The sequence below is a fragment of the Aspergillus stella-maris genome (genome assembly GCF_047715825.1).
Source record: "Aspergillus stella-maris strain CBS 113639 unplaced genomic scaffold BDV14scaffold_25, whole genome shotgun sequence".
NCBI lineage: Eukaryota > Fungi > Ascomycota > Eurotiomycetes > Eurotiales > Aspergillaceae > Aspergillus > Aspergillus stella-maris.
The window spans coordinates 19,547-44,686 of record NW_027396819.1 but is presented as its reverse complement, the minus strand read 5'-3'; the positions used below and the strand labels follow the sequence as shown (position 1 = coordinate 44,686).

Sequence of the window (25,140 nt, the reverse complement as noted above, 5' to 3'; positions counted from 1 at the left end):
CAGGTTCCATTGTCGGCAAGTCCCCCACTGCTTGAGTTAGGGTTCGGCTATGAAACGGCCCCCTAAGATCCAGAGTGCGGCCTGCAGAAAGTGGAACCCAGGAAGGTCGCATTTAGTCACATTACGAGAGCGACTACGACAAGATACTAGCTAAGTATTCCAAGTGGCTCCAGCGCCTACCATCCATCAGACGATCGCTGCAATGCCGGGGCCGTTCGCGATATCCTAACTACAACCAGCATGGATCTTCTGTACACGAACCATCATCGCCGCCAGCACGTCACTAGGGCCTATGCTCATTCAGGCCCCCTGAGCTCTCCTGGTACATGAACGCAGAGTACAGATTACATGCTTCCCCAAGCAGGAATTTGTGCCGACTTTGCAGGATTACATGGACTATTAAAGTAAGGAAGTAGACGGTTTCCCGAGTAAGCAGACTGCAGAAGCCAGAACGGTCTAGCAAGATTGGCTACTTCTTGGCCAGTGTTGATATGGGCTGATCACCTCATACTAACTGTGCGCTATTCCGACCTTTATTCCGACGTAGAGCCTACAGGACCTGACACCTGGCTCCTGAGTCGTGGCTTTATTACAGGCCCCTTCAGGACTGCACCAAATGACTCAGCACCTGCCGGTCCACTTTCCTTTAACCACTCGCGTGTCATTGGTTACTTTGCGGGTTTACTCTTCTTGATTGGTCCTTCCTGTTCCATCCCTCGCATCCTGCCGTATCTGCGGCCGGCACTCCGGATTTTCAGGGATGCTCCACGCTTGATACCCTTCGGTGGGTTTTTTTTCCCTTTTTTGCTGTCGTTTATTCACAGCTAGAATAGTGTCAATTCACTCTGTTAATTTGAGATCTCTCTTTTATGTTAGACTTGGGGCCATTTCCTCTAGTACAGCGGATATCGCTTGTGCATAGTGCTGGGTGTAATGCAGGCTTTAATCATCGCGCAAGCATAAACATCTGGCATAAGTGGGCTGTGTATTCTGTTTACCTTACTTTGTTCGCAATCAATGAAACTTGAAGAAAAAAGCTCGTGTCGCCGCAAATATATATAGTGATAGAGAAAAATCATACACAATTCTCAAAGCCTGAAACAACCACGAAACTATTGTTCAAATGATACAGGAAAGTCTATTGCACAAAACATGAGGCAAAAACAGATTAGAGAAATTGCAGTCACTTCGCCAAAGATGGCATAAAATGCCTCTCACTGCCTTGGAAGGTGGCCGTGACCAGATCATCCAGGGCACCCGAAAGTCCAGCTTTGCGGGCGCTTTCTAACCACTCTCCAACATCAACGGTATTCAACTCCACATCGTGCGTTTTCTGGAAATATGCGCCAATCTCAGCCACCGGTACCTTCTCATCCGCACAGTGGTGAATGAATTGTAGCTTGGGTTGAAGGTCAGCACCAGCAGTGACAGGAACACTTTGACAAATCCCCGCTGCAACGTCTTCCACAGGAACAAAATCGAAGAAACCGCCCCATGAGTCCAAGGTAGGAAGGGTGTTAGTCTTCAGTGACAAGTCCAGGATGGTGTGAACTAGATCCGTGGGTGGTACGCCCTCACCGACAATGCTCGAAGGGCGGTGGATGGAGACCGGCAAGTTGAAGTCAAGAGCACACGATTCGAGATAGGCCTCACTGGCCCATTTGGCCGCTATATAACCCATGGATCCGTCGGTCGGCGGTTGATATGATCTGACAGAGCGGGGGCCGAGACTGTCGACGCTGGGAACAAGTTGGGCGACACCTCCACTCGAAACAAAGTGGAACGGAATTCCACGGATTAGCGCGAGCTTCGTGAGTTCTCGGGTCGATTGCAGGTTCGACTTGCGGAGGGATTGGTAGGTCTTGAGGAACGAAACATCAGCACCATTGTGAATGATGCACATCGCTTTGCTGGCGAGCAGGTCCCAAGTCTTTCGATCCAAGCCGAGATCGGACAGGGCGAGGTCCCCGGGATACGCGATGATTTTTTCTGATTCAACCGCAAGCGTGCGTGGGCGGGATGGGTCAAAGGAGCGGACGGCCAGGCAGTGAATGCGGGCGACGCGAGAGTCTGCGACGAGATTTCGGAGAATCGCAGTACCAAGGAAACCGGTTGCGCCAGTTAGGCAAACTTCAACATTCTCGTCACTGCACTCGGAGACTGAGGAAGATGCAATGGAACGTTCAGTCGCGCCGACGGTGATTTCTTCCTCCCAGTCAATCCCGGAACTCAATTGGTCGAGTTGCTCCTCGGGCACGAAGCGAGCAGCCATCCCCTGCACGGTAGTCGACTGGAAGAGATCGCGCAAGGGTAGGCGCTGACCAAAGGCTTCATTGAGAAGAGCCTGTAGTCGGATCATTAACAGGGAATTTCCCCCCAGTTCAAAGAAATCCGCGGATGGACCAAATGAGGTCGGCAGGCTGCTCGGGTTCAAGCATTTTCCCCAGGCGTCCACAACAATTTCTTGCGCAGGAGTCAGCTTCTCGAGTTCCTCGGCGTTGGTTGTGGACACTGGCAGCGGCAGTTGATCAAGGGCGCGGCGATCCAATTTCCCATTGGGATTACGGGGAAGATCTGCGGCAACAACGATCTGACGGGGAAGCATGTACGGAGGTAGCGGGAGGCGCTGGACAAGTCGGTTGAGGAAGAGTTGAAAATCAGCTGCATTGCTGCTGGCGTGCTCACGGGCTGGGACAGCAAAGGCAAGCAGGAATCTGCGATCGCCATCCCCATCATGCATACCGCGGACAGATATAACAGCATCAGCCAAGCGGCCTCCAGACTCGCGAAGGATTGTCTGGCCGATGTCTGCTAGTTCGACACGGAATCCGCGGAGCTTAATCTGTGTGTCCCCATCAACGCGCCCGAGGTACATCAACTCGCCATTTGGGAGGAAACGACCCTTGTCTCCGGTGCGGTACATGCGAGGGGAAGACGCCTGAGCGGTGGCGTTCAATGAATCGACCAGAAATCGTTCACGAGTGAGGTCTTCCTTTCCGAGGTATCCCTGGGCAACTCCGCGGCCAGCAATGACAATTTCACCAGCGTATCCGACGGGGAGAGGGGAACCGTCGGGGCCGAAAATGTAAGTGGCGTAGTTCGGCAAGGAGTAACCGACGCTGACTTGCTCGATGTCGAGAACGGCAGGCTCCCAGGTATCAATGGCAAGGCAGCTGCTGGAGACTGTAATCTCGGTAGGTCCATAACGGTTAATGAGACGCAGCGCCGGGTTGCTGAGAGCATGGAACGAGCGGATCAGATGGGGAGGAAGCGCCTCGCCTCCAACAACAGCAAAGCGCCATGAAGGCGACTCGGCCAGTACATCCCCAGCGTAACGGAGAAGAGCAGCGTATTCGGACGGGGTGGCATAGGTGTAGCTGACCTTCTCACTGGCCATCAAGCGAGCAAGTTCCACAGCATCGCCGCGGAGATAACGAGGGGCGACGACGAGTGTTCCACCACCGACTAGGGGCTGTAGCATTTGATCAAGAGAGACGTCGAAGCCGAGTGAACTCTGCTGTAGGACTGTTTCACGGCCGACGGAAAATTGGTGTCGGAAACCAAGGATCTGGTTGGAGAAGCTAGTGTGGGTCAGAACTATGCCTTTGGGCACTCCGGTAGAGCCACTTGTGTAGAGAGCGCAAGCCGCTGAGGAGGGGTTGGCGTCGTTCGGGATGGGCTCAGTGTTTGCAAAATTAGAGAACGTTATCAATTCCGCAGCGGCGGAGAATTCAAACTCGCCGGTAGCTTTTTCAGTGGTCGCGTCGTAGATCAATACCTTGGGCTGGCAGTCGTTGAGAATAAGCTGTAGTCGCTGAACAGGGTTTTGGGGGTCGAGAGGGACATAGGTGGCATTCAGACGCCAGATGGCGAGTAGGTAGCAGACAGAGTTGAGGCTTGGCTCGCAATAGACAGCAACAAAGTCACCGGGGCGGGTTCCACTAGCAAGGAGGGTTGCAGCGATGGAGTGAATGCGCTGCCCCATCTGAGAATAGGTAAGAGCTCGCCCTTCATTGTCCTTGATGGCAAGGTCATGAGGTTGTTCGGCAATGGTGTGGTCAATCCTGTGAGTGAGCGTGATGGTCTCATCTAGCTCAAGATTTGGACCAGTCCCAAGACTCAAGGCGGTGTCGACATCTCTCTTTGAGTACAAACAATGTTTCTCGAGCGCGCGGGTTGGCGACTCCGTGCAGGATGCAAGGACCGAAGAATAGGCATTGAGAAGCATCGTAAGATCATCCTGGCTATACAGATGAGACTGCGACTTCAGATCAATGAGGGTAGTCCCGTCCGTTCGCTCTTCGATGTCAAAGACGAGATCATAAGGGTTACTCGCGTCCTTGAACTGCAGAAGCTGTGCATCGAGACCGGGCATCTTGACTGTGGTGGAAGACCCCATCTTGTAATTGATCAGAATTTGGAAGAGCGGGCTTTCGGTAGTGGAACGGGGGACGGCAAGGGAATCCAGGAGAACGTCAAAAGGAACCCGCGAGTGCTGTAGGGCTTGATAAGTGACATCGCGCGTGTTCTGCAACAAACCTGCGAAAGATTTCTGCTTGTCGACCTTGAAACGTAGAGGTAATAAATTGACAAAGAAGCCAATGTTGTCGAGGAAGTCTGAATCAGTGCGGTTAGCGTCCGTGATACCAATGCAAATTTCCTCCAGCGACAGGAATCGAGAAAGCAGGAGTTGCACGACGGCGAGATGGCCGTGGAAGGGTGTCGTGCCGGCCTGCCGCACCGTCTCCTTCCACGCGGTGACTGTGGACGTGGAAAGCACTTTCTGGACGACGTGCGTAGTATACTCATTCAACGGGCGGCGATTGACAACTTGGGAGAATTCAAATAACGGCGTTGGTTCTGGTATAGTGGAAAAAACGTTCCTCCAGTAGGCAATATCGTCTGTCATGGCAGACCCTTCAACTTGGGCCCGTTGGCGGCGAGTGAAGTCCGCGTACTGATACTGCAAAGGCGGGAGGTGCTGACCGGAGAGTGCAGCGGCGAGATCCTTCACGAAGACTTGGGCGCTGAAGCCGTCGAAGACCATGTGATGAAATCCGAGAACAAGAGTGTGCTGGTCGGCGGAGTGTGAACACAAAGTAGCGACTATACATTCGCCACGTTGGAGATCATAAGTGTGTTGACACAGCTTTCGAAATTGAGCGTCGAGGTCTTCCTGCGACGAAAGGCCTGTTTGCTGCGTCAAGCGGAAGGAACATTGCTGCAACACATTTTGAGACGGAACCCCAGTAGCCTGGTCCTCAAGGTATGCAGACCGGAGAACGTGATGGCGGTGCACAACGGCGTTAAAAGCGGCACTCAGATTGCTAGCAGTTGGCCCGCATACCTTGTACATCATGGTGACATTATACGTCGTGGGATCATCGAGGAACGCTCTCAGAAACCATAGTCGCTCCTGGGCAAACGACATGGGGCTTGAGTCGATTACTATCAACTCGTCCTCATCTTGCAGCAGCTCCTCTTGGACAGACTGAAGCTCCTCCTGGTCCTTATCCTCATCAAGCGACAGGGTCCCGGTATGAGACGTCGCCGAGCTTACCGCCTGACTCGGCTCCAGCATCGCGCTCCTACTCAAGCTTGTCTCCCTAGAAGAACTGCTGGCCGGGGAAACAGAAACCCTCGGCGTCATGTACCGCTCAGCAGCTTCCTGGCAGAGATCGATGGGCGATGCACCACCGAGAATCCGTAGAACAGGGACATCGACATCCATTTCCATAACGAACCACGACCGGATCTCAACAGCCATGAGGGAGTCGACACCGAGACTGATCAACGGCTGCGCGGGATTAATGTTCTCGGGGGCCACTTGGAGGATACGACCAAGCTTAGCAGTGAAGCCTTCGGACACCACCTGTGTCGCAGCGGTGGCGTCTTCAACTTCCGCAAGCTGCTTCTTCAAGGCAACGACGGTAGCAGTCGCGTTCTCGATGCCTCGCTTTTCGCGTAAAGTGTAGTGCGAGAAACGGGGGTTGCCGGCCCAGAAAGCCTGTCCTTCGCTTCCTGGTGCTGCATCAGCAATGCGATGAAGGCCAGTGATAATCTCCGCGGGACACTCTGTTTCCGTGGGACGCCCAGCTACAATCGCCTCAGTAAACATGACGTGGAACTTGGGCTCTGAGATGGGCATGTAGTTGAACTTGCGCAAGGTGGATTCGTAGATGCCGGTCTGCGAGACATAGCCAATACCCAAGACCATACCAATATCCAGCACGGAGCCAACCAGGCCTTGACTCTTACGTCGTGCTGCGAGACTGGTCATGAATAGGTTGGCGGCGCCGTAGTTTGCTTGCCCGCGGTTGCCGACAACACTGGCGAGAGATGAGAACAGAACGAAGAAATCCAAGGTTGGTGTCGAAAAGAGTTCGTCCAAATGCGCCGTCCCGGCAACCTTGGGATTGAGAACCTTGGTGAGGTCATCCAGTGCCATGTCATTAAAGAGACGATCGGAGAGAACCATGGCTGCATTGGCGACTCCTGCAATAGGCGGGAGCTCACGCTGGATGTTGCTGTACATGACATGAAGGGCGGGCTTGTCAGCGATGTCCAATTGGTAGAGATGGATGTTGGCACCCATGCGCTTCAGCTCGTCCACCCACATGCGGTTGATACTTTTCAGGTTGCGGCTCGTCAGGATCAAGTTTTGGGCCCCGTTTCGCACCATCCACCGACTCAGGGATTGACCTAAACCACCAGTGCAGCCAACAAGAAGGTATGATCGGTCGGAGCGGAAGAGCGTGGTGGGATCGGTCGGCAGCACGCGAACTGGGGCGGTCGAGGCAGAGGTGAAGTCGATGACAGACGGGTAGCCGGACGACGAGGCATCACTAACGGTGGAAGGTGAAATCGTCACTGGAGGGGCAACTTTGGCCTCAACACATGCAGAAGCCACCTTGAGGGCTTCCAACGCGTTCTCCCACGACGGGGCGGCGGACGAGAGCCCGTCTTTGGAGGGGAGTTGAAAGGCATCGAGAAGACGGAAAGTATGCGGGTGATGAAGCACATCCAAGGCGTGGCCCTCGGCAGTGGTCGAGCAGTCTAGCAGACAGGCAATATGGGCAGGTAGACGACCACGAATAAGGCGCAGAGGCAGCAGAGGTGGGATATAGAGTGTATCCTTTTGTCCAGCAGTGAAGGAGACGATGGTGAGCTCAAGGCCTCGGGAGGATGCGAGATGGCGGACGAGTCGTCTCACGGTGGCATCAGGTTCGACGAGGAGGACATTTTCATTGCCATTGCGATTGGCATACTGATCCAGGAAGGAGATGATGGGGAGGGCTAGAGCAGTCAATTGCAGACAAGAGGGCTTGGCTTGAGAGTTATCGAGGGGAAGAATCACAGAGGAAGAGGCAGAGGAAGAGGCAGAACCGTGGGCGGTCAGAGCCAGGACGGGGCAGCCAAGGCGGTCAAGAGTCCCGATGGACAGGGCGGTGAGACTATGTCCCGTGACTACGAGCTCTCGCAGTCCAAACCACGTGCTCAGCTTCTTGTCTTTCTCTTCCTTCTCTAGCCAAACCTCCGTCCCATCCGCAACCACTCGCACACTATTCTCCGCCAACGACACGTCCTCCGTGATCCTTCGCTGCTGAGAATTCAACCGCCTGTTCAATCGGTCATTCGGCAGAATGCGCGGAATCATCCAGCGTTCCCCGTTCACTGCCACCTCCGGCTCGATGCTCCACAGTAGCTGCGAGGACGGCAGCTCCAGCTTTCCTCCCAGAATGGTCCGCGCCATTGCAATAGCAACCTGACCGGCATAACCGTCCCAGCTGCCGGTACTGCCAGCGAGATCCACAAATTGCATGCGGATGTGTGGGTATTCGTACATCAACGACCGACCGAGCCCAATGCTCATGTTGCCGTACGGGTTGGTTGTGCGCGCGTCGCCTGTCACCCAGATGAGGAAACGACAGCCGTTGAGAAGTTCTTTCAGGGAATCAAGCCGGTCATTTGTCATTTCCCAGAGTACAGGTCCTTCGAGATCCGCGAGACACACAACCGCTGTTCCGAAGCCTGTGTCACTGCGAGCCAAGTCTTCCAGGCTAGGGACGATGGCCGGGGTCTTGGTGCTCCAAGGCGCCAACAGGCTCGCGCATTGTTTGGCCAGTCCCTCTACGGCAGGCTCTTGTCCTCCAACAATGACCAAGCGGTCGACAGCAGATCCAGGCTGAAAGTCGGAAAGCGGGTTCCTCAAGGCCGCTACATCAGGACTCATGGCCTGCGCAACCATGACAGACGTCATATGTTTCGATGGCTCTTGAAAGTCCGGAACCTGGCCGTCAACACCCGAAAATCCAGTCCTGATCAAGACGTCATTCCATTGGCTGGCAGTAATTGTAGGCGCGTATCGTCTTCCATCGTCCGCGCCGAGCCACCATCCAGATAGACCCGCCATCATGAGCTTCACACGGAGAATGTCGCTCGTGACTTCCAGTAACAGTAGGAAGCCACCGGGCTTCAATAGTCGGCGGACATTCTGCATCGTGTATTCTAGGGTCTTTGTCGCGTGCAGCACGTTCGACGCAACGATCATGTCGAATGAGCCATCCTCGAATCCCTGGGTTTCTAGCTCTTCCTCAATGTTCAACGTAGAAAAGACCATCCGATTCGCCCACGGGGCAAACTGCTCCTTGGCCTTTTCGAAGAACCCAGCGGAGATATCAGTGAATACGTATTCCTCGAACGCGTCACCCAGACGTTCCAGTACCCCCTTGGTCGCACCGCCAGTGCCAGCGCCAATCTCGAGGACTCTCATGCGAGGGTACCGATGGGCAATCTGTCGCGCCACACGGCTAAGAGCACCGTTGGCTCGCTGGAATCCTAGTCCGTACTTGTAGAACCTATTCAGAGTGTCGTCAACCACCATGTGTTCAAGCATCGTGGTCTTGCCTCGCACCACGTCCGCCAGGTTTTTTCCAACCGCGGATATGAGCTGCAGGTCGACATTGTCGGGGAACCGTTTCACCTGCGACAACAGCCAGCTATGGTTGTCATTCTGCCATTCTGCTTGGATTGTGGGGTGCTCGCCGCTCTCGATGAGAGGGAAGAGGTAGTCGATGAATTCAAAGATGCGCTGGTGGTGCCAAACGAAGGAAGGGACTTCGTTGCGGTCAACCTCGGCGTTGAGCAGGCGTAGATACGAGTATGAAAGTCGCTCGCATAGATCGACAAGTTCAAGATCCTCAGGCTGGTCAGCCGGCAGATCAGCGGCACTGAGACCAGCGCCCGCGTCCGCGTTCCAGACGGTCTGTGCGAAGAGTTCGCAGTCGTTGTCTGCTGTTGCGGGGTCCAGTCGCGTACATGTTAGTCCTTCCAACTGGACACGGGGGCTATCGGGGGTGAAGATGTCAACGTCGGCCGTGACTGTTTGGGCCAGGGACTCGGTCAGGCTGCACTCAACCGTCATTTCTTCTTGACCCTGACCTACAGCCGGGACAATGCGCAGGGAGCGAAGATGAGTGGGCACGTATGGACCCTGCAGGCTTCCGTCCCCAGGCCAACAAAACGCGGCGAAGATGGTCTGAAACGAGGCATCTAGCAGCGCCGGGTGGATTGTGACTGGCATTTCGTCGTCGCAGGGGATATCCAATGCGAAGCCAGTTGCACGCTGCGAGCGCCGGACAACTCGGTTCAGTCGTTGGAATAAACCGGTATATTGCAGCCCAATGTCGCTGAGCAATTCGTAAAAGCTCTCCATCCTCACTGGGACCAGGTCTACTTCCTCTTCTTGCCTCGACGGGAGCTTAGTGTCCTGGGTGCTTTCCACGTGGACCTGCACGACTCCAGAAACGTTTCGCTGCCACTTGGCGTCTTCGTCGTCGGAGGGCGCTGCATAACATGAGAAAAGTGCCTTCAAGGTCGACCCCTTGGTGGCGACAGGCTGCAAATGGAACATCACTTCCACCCCTCGGTCCTCTGGAATTGCAATGGCTCGATCAATATGCACGTCGGTCAAGTGCACCATAGCAACGGGCCTATCACCAACAAGTTCCTTCGCTGCCTCCATTGCCATGACGAGGTATCCCGCCGCTGGGAAGATAACTTGTCCCTGTACTTTGTGTCCAGATAGCCACGGTGCCTCGGCGACACGCAGGGTATTTCTCCACCGCATCTCGCTGTTGTGATCATCTTGACAACGGGCGCCGAGGAGGTCGTGTCTGTTGCTCAAGCGCTGGCGGTACCGGCGTGAAACGCGAGACTCCTTCCAGAATCGTTGACTGTGGTCCCATGGGTATCGCGGCAGCTGCTTGCAGGTCGTGTTGGAGGTCTGGAACGTGAGACCAAATGCTTTGGCACCGAACTGGCGTAGATCAACCGAGTTGGTCCCGAGTTCCTTCCAGAGGAACCCCAAGGCCCCGGAAAGGGCCTCAATATCGTTACCAAAGCGGGCAAGTGACCCGGCATAGGGCAGCATTTGGCCGGTTTCCTCCTTCGTCGTCTGGGTGACAGGTCCCTTGAGCGCAGGGTGTGGACCAACTTCCAGACCAGCTGTGAAGGGCCCGTGGTTCTGCGTCCCAGCCTGGACAGCTTGAGAGAACAGCACTGTATTCGCCATGTTATCACCCCAGTATGTCTCTTTGATCGAGTCCAGTTCGTTCTTGCCCATCAAGCGTCCATGTACACTAGATACCCAGCGGCAGTCTGGAGACCCCTCCAATGGCGTGACGCCAGCATTCCGTAGAGCAGCACAGTACGGCTCGAGGCATGGAATCATATGCTGGGAATGGTACGCCGTATCGACCTTCAGCAAGCGGGAAAACGTCTCGCTTTGCTTGAACATCGTTTCGGCCTCCAAGATGGCACCTTCATCTCCAGAGAGGGTCACGGATTTGGGTGCATTGCTAGCCGCAACAGCGATGCGGCCTTCGAAGCTGTTGGTGCGAATAAACTCCTGCGCCTCCGCAAAGCTGATTCCAACTGCCATCATCGCACCCTTCTCGCCAGTTGCACCGTGAGCGAGTTTCGCGTACACGCCACGGTAGTAGGCGATTAGAATTGCGTCGCGCGCTGAGATCATTCCTGCAGCGTAGGCTGCACCGATTTCACCAGATGAATGGCCCACCACAGCGTAGAATGATACACCGGCTGCTTTGAGTAAATCAACGAGCATGATCTGCACGGCTGTGCAGAGTGGTTGGGAAAGAGCAGCTTCCTGAATGGCTAATGAGTTCTCGTTCTGGGTGAGTTGCGCTTCGATTGTCCAAGCCGGTGTGTCGGGAAGCTCATCTAACGAAGCCTGCAGGCGAGCGATGGTCTCTCGTGCCATTGGCGCAGTGGCAAGGAGCTCTCGACCCATGCCCATCCACTGAGCGCCTTGTCCGGTAAAGACACCAAGAAGACGAGGGGGGCCGGAGGATGTCTGCTTTCGATCGCCCACTGTCAGTCCGGCCAGTGCGGTTTCCATCTCCTGAATGAGCTTCTCCTGGGATAGGCCAGAGAACGTGGCACGGACGGGGTGCTGAGAACGTTGGGAAGCTAATGTCACTGCCATTTCTTGCAACGAAATTGACTCGTCCGACTTGAGGAGACTGACATAGTCGTTGATCATGCTGGTCAGAGAAGCCTCGCTGTTGGCAGACAGGACGAGTGGGAGAGGAATGGCTTCGGGTGAAGGTAGGGCTACTGGCTCAGATTGAACGTAGCTCTCGATAATAACGTGGGCGTTCGTGCCTCCGAAGCCAAAGGAGTTGACACTCGCTCGCCGCACGGTTTTATCCATACTGGGCCACTCGATAGTCTTTGTCGGAACTTGTAAATGGTGCGAGAAGGGGACGATATCCGGGTTCATCGTGCTGTAATGCATGTTCGGTGGGATTTGACCGAGTCGCACGGCTTCTCCTGCCTTGAGAACACCAGCCAGTCCAGCACAACCTTCCAGGTGACCGATCACCGTCTTCACAGAGCCAACGTACATCTGTCCCTGTTTGTCCTCAATAATCGAGTTGGGAAAGAAGGCGTCCCTGATTGCACGCGCCTCGATAGGATCACCTCGAGGCGTCCCCGTTCCATGGGCTTCGAAGAACTGACACTGGTCTTCGAGTTTCATGCAATCGAGACCAGCCTTTGCATAAACCTGTCGGATGAGAGCGGTTTGGGATTCTGCGTTTGGCATGGTAATTCCCTGTGTGCGTCCATCTTGATTGACGCCAGTTTCGCGAATGATATACTCCACAGTGTCGCCGTCTGCCAGAGCCTGAGAGAGGGTCTTGAGCATCACCGCCGCGAAACCTTCGCCTCGAGCGTACCCGTCCGCGTTGGCGTCCCACATTCTTGAGCGGCCGGTCGGGGATAACATGTGAAGGTTTGCCTCTGCGATCATCATTTCCGGACCGAGGATGAGGTTGGCACCAGCGGCGACTGCAACCCGACAGTCTCCGCTACGGAGCGACTGCACTGCGTGGTGGAGGGCAACTAGACTCGACGAGCAGGCCGTGTCGATAGTCATCGACGGACCCTTCCAGTCGAAGAAGTAACTAACCCGATTACTGACGATACTCCGCGCCGTACCAGTCGCCATGTACATCGGCATGTTCTCAGGGTCCCGAATTTGCATCTCATGCCAGTCTCCTGTCATGAGCCCGACGTACACTGCAGTATCTGACCCTTTCATGTTAGATATCGTGAGGCCGGCATCGTCCATTGCTTCGTAGACTGTTTCGAGCAGCATTCGCTGTTGCGGATCGATGGCTTCTGCTTCGCGGGGGTTGATACCGAAAAAACCGGCGTCGAAGGCAGCGATATCATCGTTAAGAAGGTAGGCGTGGTCGACATTTGTGCTGCCATGTCGCTCGCCGTTGGAGTGGTTGAAACCTTTAGTATTAAATCGGGAGGAGGGGATTGGCGTAAGAAGGTCCTTCTGGGTGGTGATAGAATTCCAGAGTTGGCTGGGTGAACGAATGTCCCCAGGAAAGCGGCAGCCTGTGCCGACAACAACAATAGGCTCGGATGGGTATGATTGCGGTGATGTGGGAGCCATGATGATGTGATTAGTGTATGGTTTGGTTTGAGTGTTGAACCAAAGATAGGGAGTGTTAAAAGTTTGCTGATCAGACCATCAGAACAGGGGAAACTGGAGATGCAGCCGGTCGATATATGGCTCTTCAATTCTATTTCATACGCGCCAAATCTCCCCAATGCCTGGTTCTTGGGGCTTGACAACTGAAGCTCATACCACGTGGAGTGGAAATCCACCGAGTGCACCGAACGCCTACTTCATATACGGCGGGTATGGGGCCATTGTACGAGATTGCTTCCTTCCAGGCTTGCCCTGCCATTCCAATACTACCATATCGCACCGATTACACATTATGGGCTGGTTTTTCAAGTCCGAGTTCTTTGACTTTGAGTTCCTGCGCGTCATTGGGACCGCTCCAGTGCTGGGGGCTGAGGTAGGGGAGTGCCTGGAAGCAAGGTCACGCATCACAGACGGCGACATTGAAAGCTGGCACAATGTCTGGACAGATCTGGCTGCACAGGCAGAGGCCCTTGGGGAGGAAGCTCTTGCCGTGAAGGATGAGACCGCCGCACGATGGGCATTCCTGCGGGCTTCCAACTACTACCGCGCAAGCGAGTTTTTCCTGCACTGTAGCCCATCAGATGCACGACTACGGAAGGTCTTCCGCCAGAGCGTGGCGAATTTCCAGCGGGGAATCAAGCTGCTTGACGGGGAGAGAATGACCCTCAGCATCCCCTACGAGGACACCCATCTCCCTGGATATCTTTTTCTTCCGCCTGTGCACAAGCGTTTACCCGGTGGCACGCCGTTGATCATCCACACCGGCGGCTTTGATTCGATCGGCGAAGAGCTCTATTTCTACGTTGCATCTGGGGCCACGGACCGCGGATACGCAGTCCTGATCTTCGATGGCCCAGGTCAGGGGTCCGTCCTGCGAGACCAGGGCCTCCCGTTTCGTCCCGACTGGGAGGCTGTCATCAGCAAAGTGCTCGATTACGCCCTCAATGCTCTCATTCCTGGCCCCGCTGCATCCCACAATATCAACCCCGACAAGACGTCCATTTTCGGCGCCAGCATGGGCGGGTACCTTTGCTTGCGAGGGGCCGCCGACCCACGAGTCAAAGCATGCGTCTCTTGCGATGGCTTCTATGACATGTTTGACATTACTCGCACTCGGATGCCGAGCTGGTTCATCGACGGTTGGATTTCAGGGTGGGTCACCGACAACATGTTCAATTCCGTTGTGGCTTGCTTGTCCAAGCAGAGTTTCCAGCTCGCCTGGGAATTCGGGCACAGTATGTGGGTGTATGGCGTGGACTCGCCAGCCGACGTGATGCGCCGAATGCAGACATTCACGCTTCGACTCGCCGACGCTGGCAATGGGGGCCATGACACCATGAAGAGCACCGAAAGCGATTTCCTGGCCAAGATTCAGGGGGCTGTGCTTGTTACGGGGGCCAAAGACACGATGTATTTCACGCCGGAGCTCAACGCCGAACGCATATACGCAAAGCTGGACCATCTGCCGGACGACAAGAAGAAGCTTTGGATCGGCGAGGGAGTCAGTGGGGGCGGATTGCAGGCGAAGATCGGCGCAATTGCCGTCAAGCAGCAGAAGATGTTTGCCTGGTTAGATGAGGTCCTGCAAATCCGCCGATGATCAAGTAACCCGCCGATGAAATGTATGAAGCAACATAGTTTATCAATAGTGATAATATTTGCACTTTGCTTTTGTAGCAAGATCAAGTTTGTCTGCCATTGACCAGACAATATGCCTTTCGGAACGCTGTACACTTACGTCCCCAACGCGCGGATCCTGAAGGTACGCCCCTGGCTGTTTTTCCTTAAATTTTAGAATCACAGACTAAATAGGATAAATCCTTTGTATAGATCCAAGCCGCAGCGGCCCTCAATGGCCTCGACGTCGCTCTGGCCCCCAACTTCCAAATGGACACCGACAACCGATCCTCTTCCTTCCTTGCAAAATTCCCACTTGGCAAGGTTCCAGCTCTAGAAGTCCACGATGGCAACGGAACAGCCATCTTCGAATCTGACGCCATCGCGCAGTTCGTTGCTGAGAGTGGTCCCGCACACGATCAGTTGCTCGGAGAAACCCCGACTGAGCGCGCCCTCATCAGACAGTGGATTTGCTTTGCGAACAATGAGATTATGGCCAATGTGACGAATCTTGTCATATGGAGGGTTGGTATGCGCCCGTTTGATGCTGCTGTTGAGGAGAAGGCCCTTGAAGGGCTACGTCGCGCTCTGGCTTGCCTTGAGGCACATATTGCTTCTAAAAAGGAGGGCGAATGGATTACTACAGCTCAGGCACTGAGTCTGGCGGATTTGTCTCTGGCAAGTTCTCTGTACTGGGGTTTTATGCTGATCATTGATGAGAATATGCGCGAGGAATTTCCGGGAGCGACGGGCTGGTACAAACGAGTGATTGCAGAGGAGGGGGTCAAGGCTGTTTTTAAGCAGGGGACATTTGTTGAGAAAAGGCGGGAGCGTCCTTGAGTTGGAGTCATAACAGGTTTCAAAATAAGAGTTTTGTTGGTCTGCTTGTGTATTCTTAAGGCTCTTGATGCACGACTATATATTTCACCAACCTTGAGTCAAACTACGCGACAACTCGGCCTCCTCAATAGCACCAAAACCTACGACACGCTGCAATAATACAGATAGTTGGACCATAAGTCTCATTCAATGAAGCAAATACTACTTCCTACTTCTCTCACGAATACCAACATTATAAGTCCCAGCACTCAGCTGCAGCGCCACTCGGAAAACCGTCGACTCGTCCTGGTCAGGAATATACTCCAACGTAAAGTTCCTCAACAGCGACACAATACTAAGATACATCTCCTGCAGTGCAAAATGCTGTCCGATACAGACGCGACTGCCAGCGGAAAATGGGTAGAACGGGATTCCTGCCTTTTTAAATCCTGCCCCAGCCTCGCCGTGGCTTTCTAACCAGCGCTCTGGCACAAACTCGTCGGGTTGAGACCAGAGATTTTCATCTCGATGTAGTGTTGCCGTTGTAGGGAAGACGGTTGTGCCTTTGGGGATGTGGTAGCCTAGCAGGCTAGTGTCCTCTGGTGCCTCGCGCGGACTACCGCTTGCCATGGCAGCGTACAGTCGCATTGTCTCGTCGAAGCAAGCCTGGAGGTAGGGCATCTGGTTCATCTTCTCGGCGGTTGTTTTCTCTTCAGGGTCTGGGTAGATGCGGTCAATTTCCTCGTGCAGTGTGACCAGTTTATCGGGGTTCTTGGCCAGCAACAGTGTAGTAAAGATCTCGGCCGTGGCGGTTGTCTCGCTGCCTGCTGTGAGCAGGACGACGACTTCGTCTTGCAGGTCGGACGTGCGGAACGAAGAGTGAGGGCTGTCGTCGACGGTCTCAACTAGCTTCTGCAGCAGATCGTGGCGCGGTGTCTCTTTCTTCTGAATAGCTTGTCGGCGTCTGTTCACAATGCCTCCAGTGAATTCATTGATGTAGGGGTCGCGAGTAGGAAAGCCGGGCATGCCCTTAAGCCATGGCAGAAATTGGAAGATTCCCGATAGAAGCAGACTGTATTCAATCTTCTTGGGCAGTGGATGACTACCCTGCTTGACAACGTGGAAGGACTCGCCGAATGTCGTGGCACCGATTATATCGACTGCCAGAGCGCGCATGAGACGGTGGACATCAACAACAGCAGACCCGTTGTTCTTCTGACAGGAAGTATGTAGCTGATTCAAGGCTACCTGGACGCAGTCACGCATGATAGGCTCCATGCCCCGGATATATCGAATGCCAAACATCGACGAGACCAGCCTCTTGCGCACGCCATAAGCCTTCTTATCGGTGAACGCGAGCAAAGTCGGGCGATCAGGATCCTGTCGGAAATTGGCGTAGATGGCGTTGGATTTGGGCCAGTCTTGGGTGAGGAGGATCTGGCGGATTGCTTGCAGCTCTGAAACGGCGACCATTCCTGGTGCCAGTGCAACGATGGGACCGTATTGTTTATGGAGGGTTTGCATCTTCTCATGGCTGCGACCTTTGGTGATGGATAGGACGAGCGGCCATTCTGACAGTTTGTGGAAAAGGGGACCGGGAACGCGAACAATGGGGGAGACTGCGTTGCAAATGATCTGCTCTAGTCAGTACTTCTTTCTATTTATTTGCAATTTAAATCATTTGGAAGGGCATAATCCTTACCTGCCACAAGCGAGGGACTACAAACCAGAGGATGGCGGCCGCAGCCACGCTGCGTACGACCACGGGAGTAGACAGGGATTGAAGATCAGCTGCCAGCATTGTCGTATAGATGTTTCTTGATTAGTATTCCCAGTCTCTGTGGGGGTTTTCTCCTGATATACGCATTGTTGACCCGTGTCAGCCCACTAGGTACTCCCTGCAGGCGCCAAAACCCACCGAATCGCAGCCAAATTCCATTTTCACCGAGCCAATTCCAGTTCTCTCTTCAACCTCCGTATTTCTTTCTTGATTGTTGACAAGAATTTGGATTCTTTACCATACACCACGCTTTCGCCATGGATAGCAACGGTCCCAAAACCGACGTCCCGGTGGAATCCCAACCTCAACCCCAAGCACCACCACCACCACCAAAGAAAGGATGGCGTTTTGCAGTCATATTCTGCGCGCTATGCCTGACAGCCTTTCTCTCCGCCCTCGACACCTCTATCATTTCAACTGCGCTACCTACGATCACGGCAGAGATGCACTCGGAAGCCCTGTATGTCTGGACCATCAACTCGTACCTCCTCGCCTCGACCGCCGTGCAGCCCCTTTTCGGCCAGGCCGCCAATATCTTTGGCCGTCGTGACCTGACTATTCTGTCTGTCTTGCTATTTATCCTGGGTAGTGGTCTTGCGGGCGGCGCTCATGACACCGCAATGTTGATCGGCGGCCGCACGGTGCAAGGCATTGGCGGAGGAGGCATCAACACCATGGTTGAGATTGTGGTCTGCGATCTCGTCTCCCTGCGTGAGCGAGGCAAGTATGTCGGACTGATCGGATCCATGTGGGCTATTGGGTCTGTCGTTGGACCGATCTTAGGAGGTGCCTTTGCTCAGCATGCCTCCTGGCGATGGATCTTCTATATCAACCTGCCATTGTCTGGTGTTGCGCTCGCTTTCCTAGTGCCGTTCTTGAAGCTGAAGTACCGCCGCGAGGGAAACATTTGGGATCGTCTACGCCGGGTCGACTACCTTGGAAACACAATTCTCATCCTCGGGGTTGTCGCCATTCTGCTGGCCTTGACCTGGGGTGGGACTGAACACGCCTGGTCCTCCTGGCGAACGATCGTACCTCTGGTCCTTGGCTTCCTCGGTCTCATTGGATTCTTGATTTATGAAGCAATGCCTGCTGTTAAGGAGCCGACAATGCCGATGCGCCTCTTTACCAACCGCACCTCCAGCACGATGTTCATCTTGACCTTCATCCATGGCATTCTCCTCTACTGGGCCTGCTACTTCCTCCCTGTTTACTTCCAAGCTGTTCTCGATGCCTCTCCCACTCGGTCTGGAATTATGCTCTTCCCAATCGCTACGACAACAGCTCCGTTTGGTGTCCTTGCCGGTATTTTGATCACCGTCACCGGCCACTACAGGGCGTTCCACTTTGCTGGGTTCGGGCTTATGACGATCGCATGTGGTCTCTTTACACTTCTGGATGAAGCATCTTCTACAGGAACATGGGTCGGTTTTCAGATTCTGTTTGGAGTGGGTGCAGGATTTATCTTTACTTCTTGTCTTCCTGCAATTTTAGCAGCCCTACCAGAGAGCGAAGTGGCAACCGCAACCGCAACGTGGACGTTCCTGAGAAGTTTCGGATCCATTTGGGGGACTGCGATTCCTTCTGCAGTGTTCAACTCCCGTGTCAACTCGATGCTGGACACGGTCCCCGCTGAGTACAGAGGGTGGCTGGTGAACGGCGGCGCCTACGAGCATGCGACCAAGGACTTTCTGAGGATGTATCGAGACTCCCCCGACTGGCCAGCTGTCCTGAACTTGTACCTGGACAGTCTGAAGTTGGTGTGGTATGTCTCCATTGCGTTTGCAGGAATTGGAGTTCCCCTTTGTTTGTTTGTTAAGGGGCTGCATCTACGCGAGGAGGTCAGCAGTGAGTTTGGGATGGAGACTAAGGAGGAGGATAGTGAGACAGGACAGAAGGTGCCATCTTCTTGAATGGTTCTACCCATTCATTGCAATAGCTAGTGTTTAGATGTCAGTGGCTGCATTGAATCCATGATGTCCAATATCTCCTCATACCGTGTAGAGTACAAAGTAGATTGAGCCTGGAAGCTGCCCCTCTTTGCACGGCTAAAGATCGGGATCTACATCTACTATACCTAATATGTTTAGTTTATGCTTAGTGATATCCACATCGGCGGGTTTCACGATCTTCGTCGGCGGGTTTCTGGCCCCCAAGTCCCAAGACCTTAGGGCATTCATCATTCCTCCAGCATCACGCCACATTCCATCATATCCAACAGACAGAAATATCCTACAGTATTCTCAGACAATGTTACACTCAGACTGCTCTTGAACCCAATCCAACAACCACATCATAACAAAACCTCTGTCTCCACCATGGCATCTGGCCTCATCACCGACCCGCTGCGCCTCGTGCGCGTCGCGCCCCTCATCACCACCACGGCGTCTCTCATGTACGCCTGGGACGAGCACTGGTTCCTCTCGGGCTTCCTGAGCCACAAGTACAACGCCGAAGCCGACCCCGACTACCAGGAGCACAGCGAGGCGCTCCTCCCGCGCTATTTCCGCCGGTTCTTCGAGCAGGGCGTTTTCATCATTGCTGGGCTGAACTGTTGCACGCTTACTTCTTCTATTGCCAACTTGGTGCTTTCTCGACGCGCCCCCACTGGTCAGAGTGCTGTAACTACGCGTTTGTATGCTGCTGGGTTAGGTTTTACGGTGCTTCACTTCTTGTTTGTCCCGGTTATTGCGTACCCAATCCGGGATATCATGGAGGATCGGAGTAAGGGGGAGACGAGGAAGGACCTGAAGAAGTGGATTGATATTCACCGTGTGAGAGTACTTATTGCGGACTTGCCGGGTTGGATGAGTTTCTTGACTGCTGTTCTTTCGTCTGTGGCATTGTAAATAATCAGTGATCAACGTACACGGATGCCTGATGGCAACTTGCTTGCAGAGGGGGCCATATGCAGGGGGCAGTGAGATTGCAATGTAATGAAATGCACCGAATACATGCTTAGAGTTAAAGATAGTCAGCCCCCAGGCACCCCGCGCTATTAGCCAACGCCTTCCAACAATCCAGCCAAGTCCCATACAATGCCTTCTAGCACTAAGACGAGCCTAGAGAATGATGTTCCCATGCAGGGCGCGGGTTTTTATAATGCAAACTCCGATTTGCAGGCCGCTGCTATGCGCCATGTGTTGCCCCTTTTTGATACAATCGCAAAGGACTCGACTTGCAACCCGTTCACCGTCGTCGAATATGGGTGTGCACAAGGCGCGAACTCGTAAGTTACCCAGAGAATTACTGAAAATGAGGAATTTCAACTGAGATGGTGTAGGATCCTGCCGATAAAGCGCATCTTGGCCGCTCGCTTTCCACCTCAGAAAAGGATATCTCATCCAGCACCAGAAACGATAAACGGCAATGGAGAAAGCAAGACTTCAGAGAACACCAGTCAGGAGATTCTTCTCACCTTCTCTGACCGTGCAGGAAACGACTTCAATACGCTCGTGGAGACCATTTCCAATGCAGAATGGTTTTCTAACTCGGATACTGAATCTTCAGAACGAACCGCACAATCTATCCTGGCATCCATGGCTGCGGGAACATTCTACTCCCGTCTGGTCCCGCGAGACTCGGTGGACGTTGGCTTCTCCCTCGCAACACTGCACCATCTTGAGCGCTGGCCGGCAAACGCCTCGCCAGCAGCCGAAGCAGATGTACTGCACGAGCAGACAAAGCCACAAGCTCATGCTGACTTGGTGCACTTTCTCACGCTAAGAGGGCAGGAGTTCAGACATGGGGGATCATTGATTCTCTCGTTCGTGAGTCAAGCCTCAACAGGCGTACCGAATTATCCGTCTTTGGTGGATTCATGCCGCCAGGCAATGATTTCGATGATTGTCCAGGGCAGAATTGACCCCGCGGTAGCAGGTTCGTTTCATGTTCCAACGCATGACCGGACAATTGAGGAGGTCAAGGACAGTTTGGCTTCTGTTGTTGGGCTTTGGGATGTTGAAGAGCTCTTTGAGAAGGAGGTTACTCATCCCGCTTATGCCAAATTTCAAGAGCCGTCGAGTGACCAAGCAAACTCTGCAAATGGGGAAGCCAGTATCAGTGAGTGGTATGCCGAGACAGTGGTGGACTGGATGATGGCTGTCATCACGGGCTACTTTATCAAGGCTTTGCGGACTGGTGCACCGGGACTGGGTCCTGAGCAGCAACAGGAATTGGTAGACGAGTGGAGAGATCGGACGAAGGAGGTATTCTTGAAGGAATACAAGGACGAGAGGGTAGCTTGTTGGTTTGTTTATGTGAAGTTGAGACGTATGTAGTTATAGTTCGACTAGCAGGTCAAGAGAAGACTGCATTTTCCTAGGGATCACTAAAGAACTACTTTCTTTGAGACTACTGGGAGGCCTTAAGCTGCTAGGTTGCACAAATCACTGAGCTGCTGTCTCAACTGTATGCAATAGCGGTTAGAAGCGAGAAGATCTACAGAGGTGGTTCAAGTTTGTACACGAAAGGAATCACAATAATCTACATAACGAATGGCCAATTGAGCGGCTGCTCCAATTTAAGCAAACAAATCTTTTCTCAACGGCGCCAATCCGACCTTCAAAGCTTCAAAATCAAATACAACGTAGAGACAATCCAAAAAGGCCTTTCCGAACAATCCCATGGGCCCGTTGCTGTCGAAATCCCAGACACGGACGTTCAAAATGCATGCACCATCTTCACTCGTAATGTAGTCGTCCGGTCCAATCGTATAGTTCTGCGTGCTTGCCAGCTCGTACGTCAGAACAGGAAGGCTATCCGTGTCGAGATCGCATGAGACAGAATATGTCGTAGAGTCGGATCCAGCCACCGTCTTGCCCTTGGTAGCAGTGAGCAGCATATCCAGCGCCGATGCTGGCATAGGAGCTTTATACCCTTCCGACCCTTCGTCAAAGACTGCAAGGGCAGTGCGACTGTCGCTCGAATCCGCCGTAGATAGATCAACCCCCTCCTCGTCAGCCCACATGCCCGTCCACTGCACGGCCCAGAAGTTGCTTCTTCCTGGACGAACATCGAGTGGTGCACTATTCGACAGCCAGTCCTCCGCATCTAGGTCGAACCAGATTAGATCTGCTTGGTCAAAGACATTCTCTCCAGCAGTTCCGCCAAACACTCCTTGCATATCCCCTCCTCCGCACGTAGACTTGTCAGTCAACAGCGCGCAGGAGTGAAATCCGAATTGAGGTCCTATGCTTCCTCCCAGGTAAGCTTGATACGATGCGGGATAGAAGGTCTCATTCAGATCTTTAACGACGGGTGCAAGGCCGAATATGCCTCCAAAGGGAAGAACTGAAGGGATGGCAATGTCGAAGTCGGATAGTTGGAAGACTGTGTGGTCGGTGCAAATTTCGCCCTCTTCATCGAAGCAGACTGTGTCTTCGCCATAGGTCACTGCAAACTCGTATCCTGGTAGAAAACTTGTGTTCTCCCAGCCCGTTGCTGCGAACTCGGTGTCGTGGTATGTTGTCGAAGCACGCTCGTCGTACCATTGTTGGCCGGATGGAATGCAATTTGCAACATTATACTCTCCCAGACAATTTGCCGATCGTGCAAACAAGGACATCCATGTCCAGTCACTGAGCACAGTCAATGGCTGAGGGGGAGTTCCGACAGTGATGTTGAATAGTGGGCCCAGCGACGACGATTGCATGGGCACTGCAAGGGATGTTGCGGTTGCGCTCGCCATGGCTGTTGATCTTTTCCTGTTCCTTATTTCTGGCCGCAGGTATTCCTGGCTTTTGTATGTGCAGTAAATGTCATCTTATTAGACTGAGCCAAAAATAGACTGTTTTGGGGCGGTTTATACGCACCGAAATGCGCCGATCGCTGTCCCAGCAGTCAATGTCAGCCAGTGAAATTCACCCTTGCACTTATTACCTAGGCTCTCACAAAGGAAATAGCGTTGCGTTATCGTAGTCGCGAGAAATAGCACAAACTTTGATATACGTTGATAAGTAATCCTCCATCATGACAACCACCCCACCCACTCGAAGACATCCAATCCTTTACCAACTTCTAGAAACTAAACAAGCAAGTTTCGTCTCAAGTCTACAACGGCCAGGCTGCAGCAGCAGGCAGTACACGAACAAGATGTCAATGAGGCGGTACAAGCAGCCAAATCTGCCTTGTCGGCATGGTCCCCTACCGCATGTAGCACGCGGGTGGACCTTCTCAATAGTTTCGCCAAGAGTTGCCTGGCACTTGAGACGCAGTTTATATCAAAATAGTAAAAGGGTACAGGGAGGACGTTTCTAGGTCGAGGTGCCATAGTTTGCACTGCGGTTGCCACAGATAGGTGAGACACCTAGCGAGCTCGACGCAGTGCTTAGGCGTCATGACCTGACAGCCGCTAAATTAAGTTAGCATCAAAGATTTCACCTAGCCAATTCTTAATTGATGAAGCCGCATCGGTCATTCCACAATATGGACATGGGGAAGTGGTGGCCGCCAGCTCCCTACGGAATGTATGTAGTGTTGGATGGTGTTAGAGTCTCACCGCACAGATCCTCACATGCTCGATACGTCGCACCCAGAAAATCTACTGAGAACCTGATATGAAGAATGCAACTAGGAGGCGGCGACAAGAGTCTTCCTAGAGGACAGCAGCGGTAAATGACCAACCATGAGAGATGCGCGGCCTGTGAGGCCGCGCCGCAGGAATTGATGCCATGACACTTTAAAAGTAAATTTTCTTAGCATGTCTGGTCCATGTCAAGCTGAATACCCATGGCTTCCCTGCAACGTTAGCAGATGGCGCGAGCCTTGGTAAGGAATCTGTGGATAGGAGGACAGCCTCGGGGGAGTTCATCCCAGCCACGATGGCGACTCAATTTGACATGACAAAACTCGATCAGCTGGGTGGACAGGCAAAACGAGACAGGTGCCATCGCATAAAAGCCAAGACCCTCGAATGAGAGGTGCCAGATATATAATACGGTTTCCTTGTCGGGATGGACAAAATCGGAGTTTCAACCTGCGTTTGATAGCATCGTTTCGAGCTCCAGATACACGGTGAATTGGAACTTCAGGAATTCATAAGAACAGGCAACCCGTCCTTGGTTTTCGGCAGATGCAAGACTTGGTATCTTCCATCCTATTCCTACACGTCGCAAATAACAAATCACGTTGGTGCACCGTCCTATCCGCGCTGATTGCCCACGTTCTCTGTTGACACAGACGTCGCTCGCAGCAGGCCTTGAGCACAAGATCAACTCAGGGGCCGTCAGAAGAAATAGGGGTTCCCGATAGAAGAGTCTGAAGCGTGTAATGTATTTCCTAACCAGCCTAGACCGTATTTTGAGAGCTATCAAGCATCAGCACTATGTAAGCACTAAGCGGCGGGCGTCGTAGGTCTTTGGGTACTGGGTCTTTCTGTCACTTAGGCATATCGAGGTACTGTCTTAAGAGCCAATGCACAGCAACTGCAAGGTGAAGAAGGAAAAAGAAACCAATGGTAGTCTGGTACTCACCACCGGCAATACCTTCAGAGTCAAAGCTCTAGTCGTGGCTCTGAATTTGTGAGCGGGCGTCACCCCATAGAGACAGAAGCAACCAACAGATGATTCTAGAACACTCATAGATTAAGGAACCGACCGCATAAGTTCAGCTACTTTTGTCAGCGATCGGGCTCTTAATAACCGGCGTCGTCTTAATGGTCTTCTCCACATAAAGCCTGCGCCAACGGTCGGAGCAAGTACGCGATCTGCGATCGGGGCAAGGCAGAGACCAGCTCTTTCGTTAGACTGTTGAACAGTGCTTTGAAGGAAGTCAACAATTTGAACCAGGAAAAGGTGCAAGGCCTCTGTGACTGATTCTATATGGCAGACTGCATCAGGTCGCTGACAGCATGTCAATGCACTGAATAGCCCTCCGAGATGCATCACTGTTG

The 25,140-nt window shown here is 53.3% G+C and overlaps 8 protein-coding genes across 8 annotated transcripts; 5 read left to right on the top strand and 3 right to left on the bottom strand.

Annotated features, from left to right (window-relative positions):
- Positions 1 to 1,093: 1,093 nt before the first annotated feature.
- BDV14DRAFT_172661 (acetyl-CoA synthetase-like protein) lies at positions 1,094 to 5,188 on the bottom strand. Its single transcript, XM_073768614.1, has one exon. It carries the CDS (start codon positions 5,045 to 5,047, stop codon positions 1,184 to 1,186), a length of 3,864 nt encoding a protein of 1,287 aa, XP_073628383.1. The 5' UTR covers positions 5,048 to 5,188; the 3' UTR covers positions 1,094 to 1,183.
- A 4,155-nt stretch (positions 5,189 to 9,343) lies between these two features.
- Positions 9,344 to 10,297, top strand: BDV14DRAFT_172658 (uncharacterized protein). Its single transcript, XM_073768613.1, has one exon. It carries the CDS (start codon positions 9,945 to 9,947, stop codon positions 10,140 to 10,142), a length of 198 nt encoding a protein of 65 aa, XP_073628382.1. The 5' UTR covers positions 9,344 to 9,944; the 3' UTR covers positions 10,143 to 10,297.
- A 3,028-nt stretch (positions 10,298 to 13,325) lies between these two features.
- Positions 13,326 to 15,490, top strand: BDV14DRAFT_189537 (Alpha/Beta hydrolase protein; the record flags this gene model as incomplete). Its single annotated transcript, XM_073771216.1, has 2 exons — positions 13,326 to 14,612; positions 14,864 to 15,490. 2 exons carry the CDS (start codon positions 13,326 to 13,328, stop codon positions 15,488 to 15,490), a joined length of 1,914 nt encoding a protein of 637 aa, XP_073628381.1.
- A 201-nt stretch (positions 15,491 to 15,691) lies between these two features.
- Positions 15,692 to 17,278, bottom strand: BDV14DRAFT_208667 (cytochrome P450; the record flags this gene model as incomplete). The annotated part of the gene is made up of 2 exons (XM_073775455.1): positions 17,172 to 17,278; positions 15,692 to 17,104 (listed from the first exon to the last, which is right to left on the bottom strand). The coding sequence occupies exons 1-2, from the start codon at positions 17,268 to 17,270 to the stop codon at positions 15,692 to 15,694; spliced, it is 1,512 nt and encodes a 503-aa protein (XP_073628380.1). The 5' UTR covers positions 17,271 to 17,278.
- A 228-nt stretch (positions 17,279 to 17,506) lies between these two features.
- BDV14DRAFT_208665 (MDR family MFS transporter) lies at positions 17,507 to 19,189 on the top strand (the record flags this gene model as incomplete). Its single annotated transcript, XM_073775454.1, has 1 exon — positions 17,507 to 19,189. The coding sequence occupies one exon, from the start codon at positions 17,507 to 17,509 to the stop codon at positions 19,160 to 19,162; it is 1,656 nt and encodes a 551-aa protein (XP_073628379.1). The 3' UTR covers positions 19,163 to 19,189.
- Positions 19,190 to 19,396: 207 nt separating this feature from the next.
- BDV14DRAFT_172649 (uncharacterized protein) lies at positions 19,397 to 20,275 on the top strand. The gene has a single exon (XM_073768612.1). It carries the CDS (start codon positions 19,568 to 19,570, stop codon positions 20,096 to 20,098), a length of 531 nt encoding a protein of 176 aa, XP_073628378.1. The 5' UTR covers positions 19,397 to 19,567; the 3' UTR covers positions 20,099 to 20,275.
- Positions 20,276 to 20,287: 12 nt separating this feature from the next.
- On the top strand, positions 20,288 to 21,529 carry BDV14DRAFT_199820 (S-adenosyl-L-methionine-dependent methyltransferase; the record flags this gene model as incomplete). The annotated part of the gene is made up of 2 exons (XM_073773363.1): positions 20,288 to 20,478; positions 20,533 to 21,529. 2 exons carry the CDS (start codon positions 20,288 to 20,290, stop codon positions 21,527 to 21,529), a joined length of 1,188 nt encoding a protein of 395 aa, XP_073628377.1.
- A 242-nt stretch (positions 21,530 to 21,771) lies between these two features.
- On the bottom strand, positions 21,772 to 22,938 carry BDV14DRAFT_199819 (aspartic peptidase domain-containing protein; the record flags this gene model as incomplete). Its single annotated transcript, XM_073773362.1, has 1 exon — positions 21,772 to 22,938. One exon carries the CDS (start codon positions 22,936 to 22,938, stop codon positions 21,772 to 21,774), a length of 1,167 nt encoding a protein of 388 aa, XP_073628376.1.
- Positions 22,939 to 25,140: the final 2,202 nt, after the last annotated feature.

Excerpts from the sequence above, each read along its gene's own strand:
- BDV14DRAFT_172661 (XM_073768614.1), bottom strand. The coding sequence starts at position 5,047 with ATGGTCTTCGACGGCTTCAGCGCCCAAGTCTTCGTGAAGGATCTCGCC.
- BDV14DRAFT_172649 (XM_073768612.1), top strand. The coding sequence starts at position 19,568 with ATGGCATCTGGCCTCATCACCGACCCGCTGCGCCTCGTGCGCGTCGCG.
- BDV14DRAFT_172658 (XM_073768613.1), top strand. The coding sequence starts at position 9,945 with ATGGCTCGATCAATATGCACGTCGGTCAAGTGCACCATAGCAACGGGC.